Below are 13,997 nucleotides of genomic sequence, written 5' to 3'. Positions count from 1 at the left end.
TTTAGCCCAATTTTCTTTAGCAATTCCTCTATTTACAAAGCTGTTATATCCAAGTTATATATATATATTCTGTAAAAAGCATGGCTGCCTGCAGCCCATCTGCAGTCAGCATACAAGTTTTTCAGTCTGAACTTTGAATCGTGAACTGTGTAACATTGGAAATATGCAAGAAGCTGCACAAACATGTTATCCCTGTGGATAAGTAACACGTGTCAAATGTTTCACAAGGTCTCAATCATGACATTTTCCCAATACAGGTTTTAATTTGAACATTGGCACATTGCGCATCATCTACTGGCAGCAGTCATGCACATTGTATCCCAAACATTTACTTGAGTTGATTTTGCTGTCCTCAAGTGGAGTGGGATTTTTTGAAAGAAGTATATGTTGACCTGAAGACCGAATCTGTGTTCGGATAAGTTGCCTTCAGTTTGAGTAGAGAGCTAAATTTGCCGCTGCTCTGTGTGTTGCTGTGAGTTGTTTACCTTTCCCCCGTAAGACTGTTTCCAGGAGCTGTGCGATCAGCTGTCTCCCACTCACTCTGGGGTTTTCATTAGCGGTTTTCTGTCGTTCCCCACCGTGTCATTCTAAAATATTCAACTTGTAGAGGATGTTGTTGACAGACTGGCTCTGAGCACAACGTGATAACGACTCCCTAATAGACTTCACTGTGGCATATGAGTGTTCTTCTCTCTGTGTCCCTGTAGGAGGTTTTTCCAGACAGCTCACTTCTATGTGGAGGAAAGCAGCTCTCCACGGGTGGTGGCCAATGAGAATATACCCATCATCCCTATACCAGGTATGTCATATTTCTTTCATTATATTCAGTTTTCTTGATCACCGATTCCCATGGCACTTACATTATATGGTACATGTGTGGTAGTTGTGTACTCCAGGGGGTATATAGCAATACTTTGCCGATTATGGAATAGCTCAAAAAATTAGAACAAATAGAAATTATAATTGGAATATATAAAAATGCATCCTCATATGAATACTACAATACCGATACAGAATATTTAACAGTGAACAAACAAGCAAAGTTGAAATAGTTTGCTAATGTAAGGTAATACATAGACACGATGAATGACCAACATAAATAGCTGATGGTTAAATAGTAAAAAAATAAATAAAAAGTGTGTTGAAAGAAATGGATCGAGATATTTAAAATAGCTAGATAAAAGTAATACAAGAAACGATTGAAATAAATAAGCATTTGACAGGACTGTAGGTGTACATGGACAAACAAATATTCATATTATTAGTGATTTTGAAGACTGAAATTAAATCCACAACATGTAAAAGTGATCTTGATTTACTTGTATATAATTAATATATGCTAAAGGTCATATGTACAAACCACCATGAACGCTTTTCAAATGGTTTTCTCTATTACCTTGATGTCTGCATTTGCACATTTCCTGCCCATTTACATGACTCTGAGAGCACCTCTGTAGGAATTGTATAACTGGCCTTTTGTTGCCTTTAATGTCTCGTGCAGCAGCGGAGTGGCAGCTAATCAATATCAGACTTTACGACTGCTCGGGGACATTTCAAGGCTGTGATATCACAGTTAAAGAGCTCAGTATTGACTCCACATTCATTAGGCTTTTATTACTCGTCTTTTTCATTCTTTGTGCCTTTCTTTATTCTTCCCCATTTCTTTCTGTCTGCTATGCTCCAAACGATGGCGATTGTCTTACAGCACATATATTCTGCATGACTGACCATGTGCTTGATTGGAATTGAAAATGTGCAAGAAAATGAATTTCATAGAACAGTGCTCAACATTTAGATCACTTATCTTCATGGATATTTGTTGACATTCAAGTGCAAAATGACAGGATGTGTTGGCTGTTAAAAGCATTTGAATTGCACATAATACTATGGTACATGCAAGAATACATGTGAACATACTTCGGTACAGTTTTTAAAAAAAAGAACAAATGTAAGGCCTAATCAACCTTACTTCATTTCAATTTCTAGCCCCTAAAGCCACATTTCAACCAGAACCCTCCAGATGAACTGATTAGACTGATAAGTGACTCTTAAGACTAATAGAGAGGAGGACATTTTGATAAATGGACAGATTAACAATCCAGAATTCACCTTTACGTCGTAACCACTGAGGCAAGTAAGATCCCCTAAAAGCCCCAGCTGCGAGGGTGTAGTAGTTAAGACATTTGCGAGTATCAGCAGCAATGACAGCTGGGTCCCCTAACCTATTGTCCCAATGTGATGGTGACCAGCCTTGTCAAGGATTCCTCATGTGTGATTTGGGGCTGATTTGACTCTGATGAAACAGATGCTTCCGCCGATAAATGCTAAAAATACCAAATCTGTATATTTGTGATTGAGGTTTTTCTTCTTATCTTTTCTTTTACATTTATTTTTTACATTTGTGCCTGGTTGCATTAGAATAATAATAGAAAATAAAAGATAAATCACTATGGTTACCATGTATTGTATAACCACACACACAGTCATGGACACACTGCTAACTGTTCTGTTTGTCCTGCAGACGACATGGACGCCATCCCCGTTAAGCAGTTTATTAAACACATCATGGAGCTCTACAAGAACAACCTGCAAGGGTTTTCTGAGGATTTCGAGGTACATCGTTTTGATGCATTGTTTGCCACATTTGTTATATAACTAATGGTGGTTTTACATTGGAGTTTGGCTCAGTCCGTACGAAGCAAGAGAAATAGGCAGTATATTAAGTCACGCAGCACTTTAACTGTACCATAGGTGTTCATTTATGTCATTGAGTGTCTTAAAGAGCTCATGAAGAAACAAATGATAATGAGCATTGTCATGAATAGTGTCATGCATTTCACTCAATTGTTAGTGGCTGGATTGTTTTCTTGACAGTTCACAATCAGCAGATGAATGAATTAGTGTTCAGCTTTGTAATGATTTAAAATGAACCAATGAATCAGCAATGACCGAAGAGTAAAATCCAGTGCTTGTTCTGTTTTGCTTACACACCACAAACAAACCTCACCAAAGCTTCTGCTTGGAGATAAACGAACAATAACCTCCTTTTCAGGTGGTCTTGGTCTGGTTGTTTGGTCCAAAGTTCCGATTACAGCTTTCGCACCAGCCTTCAAGGTCCAGTGTGTATGATTTTAGTCGCATCGAGCGAGCGTTTGGTTTGTCTGTTCTGGGCTACTGTAGAAACATGGCGGGGCAATAAAAAACCACAACGATTCTCAGTCTAGACTAGATGCCCCTAAATCCTACACATTGGACCTTTAACGAACCGAACAGGCAAGTGCACATATTAGTTTGCACGGAACCAAACATGTTTGGTGTGAAAGCACCATCCAATTGCAGAAAACAAAGAGTCTTTTTTTTCCTGTGGTTCCGTAAGTTCTGATTGACTATTCAGCACTGTTCATCTCCCCCTCTACTGTGAACACATGGCTGCAAGTGGGCCTTGTTCTGAACACTGGTTAGAGATTATTTTATGCATGTGTTTGTGTGCGGGGTTACTACTTTTGAGCAGATGGTTGTGAAAGAGACGCAGTGAAAGATCAAAGAGAGACAGAGGTTAATTAGAGAAGGTCTGTCTGCTGGTTGACTGGATGGGAACACATTCTCTGTGTAACCAGGTTAAGAAACAAGGCAAACGTTTTGCTCCCAGAGGATTCTTTCTAATTGGGGTCATTTGATGTGAAGCCCGTGTGCATAATTTTCAAATGCATTGCAATGAAGCTGTGTTGGAAAATGGATTTTAGGCGTGGATTGGTGCAGTGTGAGGTTGTGTTGTGAAGAAGAGGAGATGAGGGCTGTATCACTGGAGGTCTAAGTTCAAGCCCCAGTGGCAGAAAGCATCTGCTCCTCTGAAGTGTCCTTGACCGAGACACTGAATCTCTGCCAGTGGTTCTGCTTTGCAGTTAATCCTGAGCTCCTTATGCAGGAAGCAAGTTTGCAAGAAGAAACATTTACCTTTTGAAGAAAAATAGAATAAAATAGAAATCGGACAAGTTTTACTTGATTTTTTATAAAATCCCTGTAACATTTAGCGAGGGTAATTCCATTACATTTTTTCTCCTTGTTTAATAAAATCCATCTGTGTGTTTTCTCTTTCCAGGAGGTCCAACGCTCCATAGCAGACCTGAAAATCACTGCAGAACACTCGAATCATCCCGACAACAAGCACAAAAACCGATACATCAACATTGTGGCCTGTGAGTAAGCTGTACAATCTGATTATGATTACACAATCCAATAATCTGTTCATAACATGTTTTCATTCTTTAAGTAATCCACCAAAATATATCAATTATCTCCCCAGATGACCACAGCAGGGTGAAATTACGAGCTCTGGCGGGGAAAGATGCCAAACATTCGGATTATATCAATGCCAACTACGTCGATGTTAGTGACTAGTTTTCTTTCTTTTTAGTTTTTTGTGTTAGAAAGGTTGTGAAATTCATCTGCATGGTCCTGTCTTGTGTCGTTTGCTAAATGGTGATAAATGCTGACTTTGTTTTTTAGAATATTTATTTGGGTATCAACATAATGTCAGCGACAGACAGAGCAATAACGTGTCTATTTTAGGAATATTGATTAACGTATGAATATTTACAATTATTCAGCTGAAGGACTAGATTGCATGACCTACCTGTGTCAGTAAACCAGTTCTATTACCCACATCAGTGGTTGTGGACTATTGATTGCATCTTACCGGTAAATATATTCCACTACTCTCCTTTTTCAGGGCTACAACCGGCCCAGAGCTTATATAGCTGCTCAGGGACCTCTCAAGTCTACATTTGAGGACTTTTGGAGGATGGTGTGGGAGCAGAACACAGGAATCATCGTCATGATCACAAACCTGGTGGAGAAAGGGAGAGTAAGTTCACTTTAATGTCATTTGCAGGAGTAAACATACAAAACAAATCCCTTGCTGTATTCGGTATATCATGTATTGTGTCTGCTGTGTCCTTCAGAGGAAATGTGACCAGTATTGGCCAACAGAGAACACCGAGCAGTATGGAAACATTGTGGTGACGCCGAAATGCACCAAAGTACACGCCTGCTACACACTGCGGCGTTTCCTTATAAGGAACACTAAAGTTAAAAAGGTAACTAAAAGTCAGACTTTGTTTCGTTTGAATTTGATTTCACATTTGTAATCAGGTTGCATTAGGTATTTATTACTAAGTGTGTGTGTAAAATCCTTTTTAGATTAGATTCAAACTAGTAATTTACTGAATTGGGTTGCACCATGTACATGTATGAATGTCTTAGCTAGAAAAGACTTTAGTAATTTGTAAATAGTTTGTTAGGAAACATCAGAGCAATCAACTGAGTAAACAGGAAGTCTCTGTTGTATCACAGGGTGCAGCATAACTTCCTAAAATAACAGTGGTAAGGGCCAAGCAATATATTTAACTTGTGTTCTAACCATTTACAGGTATGTTTTTGTTTTTTTATTGTATATACATGTTCAGACATAATGGTAAAACAACCCATTTTGTAATTAAAGGTATATTGTTATATTTGTGTGGTATGTCAGTATATAAAACAACGTATTTTATCTTGAATGAATAGTCTATATTGTACACTCACTATGATCACACATCTTCTCTCGTGTTCCAGGGTCAGAAGGGGAACCCAAAAGGGAAGCTAAATGAGCGCATCGTTGTCCAGTACCACTACACGCAGTGGCCTGACATGGGAGTACCAGAGTACACCCTCCCCGTCCTCACCTTTATCAACCGCTCATCAGCGGCTCGCGCTGCAGACATGGGCCCTGTCCTGGTGCACTGCAGGTACGCTACTTACCGTATTACCAAGCTCCTGTGCTGAATGAATGTTACTTATGAGTGCTGGAGCCTCATTGTTAACAGCTCCCTTTATGAGCCTGCCATTGTGCTCATATTGCTTTACGCTCTGCTCCTCAGTGCAGGGGTTGGGCGCACAGGAACATACATTGTCATTGACAGCATGCTACAACAGATCAAGGACAAAAGCACAGTCAGCGTCCTGGATTTTCTCAAACATATCCGCACACAACGCAACTACCTAGTTCAGACTGAGGTAAGAACCCCTAAATCATCCCTTATTTTGTGAAACTGGATTCCTTCTTTTACATTTGCTATGAAAGTTATGAAAGCTGTTCAGTTTGATACTGTAGGCTGAGATTTATGTCACACGTACTGCAATTTAATTGTAAGACACATCAGAAACTTTTTTACAATCACCACAATATAGACAAATGTCTATACTGACTGTCCTCAGGGCACAGTTATGTATCTGATTCTATAACTGAGGGTTGATGTTATTTCTGTGTCCTCCTACACTCACTATCAGGGTCTGTCCACACGCAGCTCTGTAACTGTGATCAAGTTTCAAATAACTGTTTTTAATTCTAATCCAAAAGTTTGGTTTAGTTACTTGTTAATTTGCAGGTTCAAATTATGAATACAAAATATAATGAACTACTGAGTGATTATTATAGATTTAGCTACTTACGTATATGCAGTAATGAAAATGAGACCCATCCATTTTACCAGCCTCAATATTTAAGTAATGCTGACACATAAAGCATCCAGAAATCCCAAATGAGCACTTACATTTGGAACTTTAAGTATATTTTGATTCTGATACTTGATGTACTTTTACTTGAGTAGAATTTCCAATGCACAACATGAATGCAGAACTGAGCATTTATATTCTGTGCTTTTGCTACATTTACTTCAGTAAATTCATTTCAGTTACAATTTGTTTTATTTTTCCCAATTATCACTTTATTTCCTGATGCTAGTTATCATCACAGTATTTGTCCATCAATCAAAAGCAAAACAGGCTGACTGTCATTGAGTGTTGCTTCCATCTGGATAAGTTAACATCATGGAAGCCTTGAGAGTCAAGTGAGACACACATTCTGATGATACATGTTTTTAAAGTCTGACCTAAATAGTTTTCCTTCTTGTGTTTATGACTTAAGAAAAGGTGTTTCAGGATAGTTAGTCAGGATAATTTGGCCAATTAACTTTCCTTCCATCTTGGAAAACATTATTTATTATTGTTAGTTATTGTCATAGTTGTTTCGGCAACCAGAGGCTGAAGTACCCCACTGCCCCATGTTATAAATAGGACATAGCATTCCTATAGGTACTATATGTACCTATAGTTTGGAGTGCATGGGCAAATGAAAACTCACTGAGAAGAAAATATAATTTTATTCACATTTAGGTTTTAATGATGCTCTTGTGCCTGAAATTAGTATTACAGCAACAAACACTTTTCACCTTTACCATTTTTTTTTAAAGGAACTTAAAGAAATTATACTAACAAAACCTTTTTTTCACATACTCTAAAGTCATAGCCACAGGAGAAAAATACATTTAGATCAGACTTAGTAAATGTGTTACAGGACACGGAATGCCTTTGGCCTGTGACAAACAGGAAATGAATAAAAATGACCTACGATAAAAAGCTGGATGAAATACAATTTCACAATAGCATTTTGAGCATTTTTTTTTATAGGGTTATATATATATATATATATATATATATATATATATATATATATATATATATATATATATATATATATATATATATATATATATATATATATATATATATATATATATATTTTATTATTATTAACATTACGTGTTTGTGTATTTCAAACCCATTCCGTCTCAATATCATTTGTCTCCCCTCAGGAACAGTATGTGTTCATCCACGATGCTCTGATGGAGGCCATCATGAGTAGAGAGACAGAGGTGCCCGCTTGGCAGCTGCATAGTTATGTCAACAGCATCCTCACGCCCAACTCGACAGGCCGCACACTGCTGGAGAAGCAGTTCAGGGTGAGTAAATCTTCTGGGAGTCTCACTGGTATGTTTAGATGAGCTGTCATCATCTGCAGTGTCACCACCGCCAGCTGAAATCAAGGCTGTCTTTGGTTCAGAAGCTTGTTAGCAACGTGCACGGTGGCTTTCCAGTTTGAGACGGGAATAGATTGAAAGCGTCTCTGATGTTGGCTGTATTAAAGTAAATAAAAATGAAAGTCATGTCTGCTCTCTGCTGCCTTTTGCAAAGCGTGATGAATGATCAGGAAAACAAATAATAATGTCATAATGTCACTCTGTGCCGAACATCACATGCATTAATGTGAAAGACTTAATCCTGGCTGTTACACAACATTGTAACTTATGATTTTAATGTACAGTGACTCTCAGGACATAAATCCGATTTAGTGATCTTCTGGTCTTTGCTTTCTGTCTCACCAGCTGTTGACTCAGTGCAACGCACGCTTTGTGGAGTGCTTTAGTGCCCACAAAGACTGCAACAAGGAGAAGAACCGCAATTCCTCAGTGGTTCCCTGTGAGTATCTTATCTTTTACCACGGTGCAGTAGAGCCAAGGTTTTGGAGAACCAAGGTCATGTTGAACATGTAAAGCTGCTGGAGTCTGCATTCATGTCAAGAGGGCCGGTTGGAATGAGTTTAGTTATTGGGGCTGCTGTCCTGAAAAGAGTCATAGAGCAACAATATTTTTAAATTTGAATGATAAAAATGTGGACACCATTAAAAGCTTATCTACGAATAGAATATTTTATGTGTTGGCTACTTTTCTTTCATTTTGGAAATGTAAGAAAATAAGACTAAGATTTTTACATTTTCCTATTTTTCAGTCTGTAAATTATTAAAGACAATCCTTGTACCAAATTTACAATCTATTCCTATAATCCTATAAGTTAATCTTTCTATGCGTTCTCTGCGCCCTGACAGGGAAAAGGACTTACTTGTTGCTATAGCAACAGCAAAGACTGGTAATGAATGTCTGCATTATCAGCCAGTGCGATACCATAGAGGCCTGGGTTTGTGATTTAATGTGTTTTTTTTTTTTCTATCTCTCTGCCTCTCTTCAGCGGAGCGAGCAAGGGTCGGACTCACCACTCTGCCTGGAATGAAAGGAACAGATTACATTAATGCGTCCTACGTAATGGTACAGTGTAATAGTCCAGCTTCATCATACTTGCTCACTTTTGTTTTTTTTATTGAAGAACTGTATTGTCAGGTCTTACAAATATTGCTGAAAATGATCAGTTAAGTCTGTCAGCCTTTACAGTCATCCATCAGTATAAATACTCTGAGCTTCAGAAATACTAACCGCTCACATCTGTCACCTCAGGGTTACTTCAGGAGTAATGAGTTCATCGTTACCCAGCATCCTTTGCCCCACACCACCACAGACTTCTGGAGGATGATTTGGGACCATAACGCTCAAATAATTGTCATGTTGGCTGACAACCAGGGCCTGGTAAGTTACCCTAAAAAGTTACTACTACTTGTAGTCTTTATTTGTTGGTTTTATTTGCCCATTAGATCCAGAATGTCTAATTAAGGGCAAAACTGTAATATAATTTACAAACAGATGAAAAGCATAATGACAGCTAAAGTGAAACAGAGAATCAGCTATATAATTGATAAATGAAGGTACCTGCAACAGACTTGGTTTGACTCGTCTTTCTTTCTTTGCAGGCTGAGGATGAATTTGTCTATTGGCCGAGTCGGGAGGAGGCCATGAACTGCATCGCCTTTACTGTCACACTTATCAGTAAGGACAGACTGTGCCTCTCCAACGAGGAGCAGATCATCATCCACGACTTTATCCTAGAGGCCACACAGGTACCTGGAGCTTTTCTTGTCCTCTCCTCTTCTTCCTCACAGCCGTACGTAGATTGCAGTGAAACGAAGCATCACAGGTCAGGTGTTCTTGGCCATTCCTGGTGTTTTGATTGCAATGTCATGTGACGTGTGTATGAGTGACAGTCTGACTCCTCTGTGTCACAGGACGACTACGTTTTGGAGGTGAGACATTTTCAGTGCCCTAAATGGCCCAACCCTGATGCTCCTCTAAGCAGCACCTTTGAGCTCATCAGTGTCATCAAGGAGGAGGCCATGACTCGAGATGGCCCCACCATTGTGCATGATGAGTAAGTGTTTATCTCTATGTTGTCCTCTGTCACCACAGGGAAAGTCTACTTGTACCAAAGATCCAGTCATAGACTAGTGCAGGACTTTGTGAATTGATATCTATTTGTTTTTTCCACACACTGTTGCTGCGACAGCAACACTGTCGTTGTTTTAACCTTGTGAGTCTAGGTGTTGTCTAGTTTTGTCAATGCAATATATGCATGCAGGACTCTTATCCAATCCAGCACTTCCCACTGAGAGAGTTGTTGGCACTATCAGAATCATGTTTGGAACACTTTGTGAGTGTGTAGTTGAGATCAAAATGAAGGTTGAATTAGAAGATGGGTGTAGTTTGAGTAGAGGGTCAGAAATTGGGGAAGGGACCATTGGCCTCCACACGTTATGGCCCCGGTGTGTTCTCATCGCCAGATGGTCTCTACTTCTTATTGTTTTAATGTTTAATATGTATTTTAAGGGCTCCGAAGTAGTAACAGAATCCCGAGACCTTTAATTACCTTTGATTTGTCCATGTCATACTTTCGTGTCTGCACTAGTAGGATGGAAAACAAGCCAGTAAATGTGGAGTGCTCTCGATTGCATCAGGTTTGAGAGTCCTCTGGGGTAGGCCAGCACTGAGAATCTACAGGCATCTACCAAGATAATCATAAGTATCAATCTGACGTCTCTTAGAAACCAGGCAACCATAACAATTTCCACAAATGTTCCCAGCTGATGTCTTTCATGCAGACCTCTGTGCCTTCAGCACATCAGCTGCTGTTACTGAAAGCATCAGCTAATGGCCTTAATAATCAATCACACTTCATCCCTCATTTTCCAAGAGCTGTATCTGAAGTTGCCGCAGACTAAATAACGGGCCACTCTTATCTCCCAACCTACTTACACCAGATGCTAACGTGATGGGAAGCTAATTGCTAAAAATCTGTGTGGAAGTAACTGCTTACCTCACACATTATACCTGCATATACTGTGGTGTGTTTTATCGACAATTACTTGTTTGTGACAGAGGAACACGCAAGAAAACAGCCAAACACATTGTCATGTGTGATGCCGTTGAACTAAGGATTTAGTAGGTGTGATGTAACAATGTTTAAGAACAATTGAACAGGAACACAGTTTAGACACGCAGTTGTCCCACAGTGCTGAATTTGAACATTTCCACACAGGTATGGAGCCGTGTCAGCAGGCATGCTCTGTGCCCTCACCACGCTGTCCCAGCAGCTGGAGAACGAAGGCGTTGTCGACATCTATCAGGTGGCTAAGATGATCAATCTCATGAGGCCGGGAGTCTTCACTGATATTGTAAGTTCAAGTTCATCAGATGATAATATATCAACTTTGTGTTTTAAAGCTTGTTCTGCTTTCCCCAAGGGGCCAACACATGAAATTACTACTGCTTTAAGCAACATTTAAGGCTGCATTGGTCCATTTCTCATAACTAGAACACATCACAGCAACCACCGTCACTAGCTCACGTTTTTATGGCTGACATGTTGGCAAACAAGCCCACTTCTCATCCAGTAGACACAGAGCATTGTTGGCATTCATTTGAAGTCACGTTTTACCAAACCTGTTGAACGTAAGTCCAATATTCAGCTCAGATCAACTTTTGACTAAAATATCTGGGGCGTTAGCTGCGAAATGCTCCACTATGTTCACCGGGCACTTGGTCACTTTCTCTTTAGCCATTCAGTGCTGGGTAGGTTCTAGTTATTCCGATTATAGTTATCTAATGGAGGGCAGAGTTTTGTTTCCACAAAACCATCCAGTAATGTGGATGTAAAAGCAAAACAATTAGCTAAAATAAACCCAAATGGTCCAGAGACGTGCAGAGTTGGGTTCATCACTACCAATGCCACCTTTCATATCAGTCATTTAATTCAATGATTGCATCAAAAATGTTGATTTAATGCAGAAAGAAATGTCACAATCTGTTCTGCTCCAGGATGTGATCCGTAATGCAAACCTATTGTGTGTTTGTGTTCTTGTGCACAGGAACAGTACCAGTACCTTTACAAAGCCATGCTCAGCCTGGTCAGTAACAGAGAGTTTTGCCTGAGCCCCATGCACATGGACACTAACGGGGTCGTGGTGGTTGCAGACGAGTCGGACCCCGCTGAGAGCATGGAGTCGCTCGTCTGAGGAAGTTCTCACAGGCACTTAATTTGTAAAAACCAGAGAACTTTTCTGAGGCCTTTTTTTGCCAGACTATTGATTAAAATGAATAACCTTATTACTTTTTATACTGATAAAAGTTTTTGATATTTATGTTTTTGTCATTTATTTCTTGTTTTAAATGTTATCCTGCTGAGCGTTTGCACCTGTTTAAGTTGACGTGAAGAAAAAGCAGCTCTGTCCAGTTTGCACTATACTATCAGTGTTACTGCCTCTGTCCAGTGAGTGAAGACGTTTCACAGTTAAATGGTGGCATCACGACGCAACCGAGATCTTTGGACCGTATTGAGACAAACCTGAAGCATGAAGACCAGGATGAGTTAAAGCGATCCACTTCCAGTAATTTCTCAAAACAAAAACATCACATTACAATGTAGCCCAGCACGCATTTTTGTCACTTTGTCCCCTCAATAAAACAAACTGTTTTGAGGCTCCGCTCCACCCGGTTAAAGCTCTTTATCACATGCTAAGAGACTTTTACCTGCTTAATATTCATATATTATTGTCCAAATATTTCACTGATGTCTTGTACAATGTTAAAGTGTGTCACAAGATCTAATGTGAACATTAATTTCTTTTTACAGGGATTTATATTGTTACATTGTTATATATCTCCTGAGCAGCCAAGCGATGTTTTCTTTTTTTAGTGCTCTTGCCTTTTTGTCCAATAGCAGGGCATAGATTCATGTTTTATGAGATTGTCATGATTTTTTCCAGCTTCTTAAACCTCAACTGTCAAAGCTCAACTGTTAACATGTGTAGTGGGTATCCGTATCAACACAGTACAATGTCTACAAAAAGTATTCACCCGACACAAACTTCCATGTTTTATAGTTTCACAACATTAAATTGCAGTGGATGAAATTATGATAAATGTGTTGTTGCCAATCAATAGAAGTAACGACTTTATGTTGTTTAAGTGAAAATAAATGTCCACAAATCCATTTAAATTCATTACAAATAGTAAACTCCACATTGATTGCTATTTATTTTGTGTTAAACACACATTGGCAGTATTTACAGTGACTCTATTTGGATATCTTAAAATGTATGTAGTTTATCACATTTGAACAGTGAACAGCAAAGTGTCATGTCCTGTCACTTATTCTAGACCTAACTGATCTCTCCATAACATTATCATTATGTTTTTATGACATTCCTATGTAGCTGTGGCTTCATATTTGGAGACATTGGTTTGATGAAAAATGTAATCTTGCCGTTCTCTGACATCGAGAACCGAGGTTTCCTCCCAAGATTGCTTTATATTATTACTGCCTGTTGGAGAGAAGCGTCCTCACCAGGCCTCAGGATGAGGACGCTGTCTTTCTGCGGATGTGGATTTGCTTACACTCCTCTCGTGGGACCTCTTTATGGTCTCACTTGTTGCCCTTCTCCTCAACACACTGAGATTGAGGCAGATTTTTATAATTATATTAGGGATATCCAGTGCCTTGGAAACGTTCTTATGTCCCTCCCCAGTTTAGTACTCTTCAGTAAACTCAGATTTGTTTGTTGACATGGTGCATTTTTGGCTGGGAAATTGACTTCATGGCTGTTGATTCCAGGTATAGTTTACCTAAAATAACTCACAGGATTACACACAGGTGATCTCCATTCCACTTGTAAAAAAAAGTAGCTGCACCAGTGATGATTTAGATCACATAGTAAAGGAGTGAATATGTGTGCAATCAATTGTTTTATGTTTTTTATAAGTCTTATTTAGTTTGCAGCTTTTTCTTTTGATCAGAGTAGAGACAAACATTCTAATTACATCCACTGTGACTCAAAGTTAGAAATACATAAAACATAAAAAGATGAATAGGAGGTGAATACTTTCTAATGGGCACTGTAGTTT

The 13,997-nt window shown here is 39.1% G+C and overlaps 1 protein-coding gene across 1 annotated transcript in view; it reads left to right on the top strand.

Annotated features, from left to right (window-relative positions):
* ca16b (carbonic anhydrase XVI b) overlaps positions 1-13,997 on the top strand; it is a 91,802-nt gene extending 77,805 nt beyond the window's left edge. The window contains exons 14-29 of the mRNA XM_034532247.1: positions 708-799; positions 2,522-2,613; positions 4,100-4,196; positions 4,304-4,386; positions 4,730-4,864; positions 4,962-5,096; positions 5,614-5,786; positions 5,919-6,054; positions 7,692-7,838; positions 8,262-8,355; positions 8,902-8,978; positions 9,165-9,293; positions 9,515-9,661; positions 9,827-9,969; positions 11,134-11,269; positions 11,963-13,997. Of these exons, the coding sequence (XP_034388138.1) occupies positions 708-799; positions 2,522-2,613; positions 4,100-4,196; positions 4,304-4,386; positions 4,730-4,864; positions 4,962-5,096; positions 5,614-5,786; positions 5,919-6,054; positions 7,692-7,838; positions 8,262-8,355; positions 8,902-8,978; positions 9,165-9,293; positions 9,515-9,661; positions 9,827-9,969; positions 11,134-11,269; positions 11,963-12,109 (1,963 nt within the window). The 3' untranslated portion in view covers positions 12,110-13,997. The remainder of the gene's footprint in view (positions 1-707; positions 800-2,521; positions 2,614-4,099; positions 4,197-4,303; positions 4,387-4,729; positions 4,865-4,961; positions 5,097-5,613; positions 5,787-5,918; positions 6,055-7,691; positions 7,839-8,261; positions 8,356-8,901; positions 8,979-9,164; positions 9,294-9,514; positions 9,662-9,826; positions 9,970-11,133; positions 11,270-11,962) is intronic.

Source organism: Cyclopterus lumpus, chromosome 5 (genome assembly GCF_009769545.1).
Source record: "Cyclopterus lumpus isolate fCycLum1 chromosome 5, fCycLum1.pri, whole genome shotgun sequence".
In the NCBI taxonomy this organism is placed as follows: Eukaryota; Metazoa; Chordata; class Actinopteri; order Perciformes; family Cyclopteridae; genus Cyclopterus; species Cyclopterus lumpus.
The sequence above is the reverse complement of the archived record's forward strand: the minus strand, read 5'-3'. Positions and strand labels throughout refer to the sequence as shown.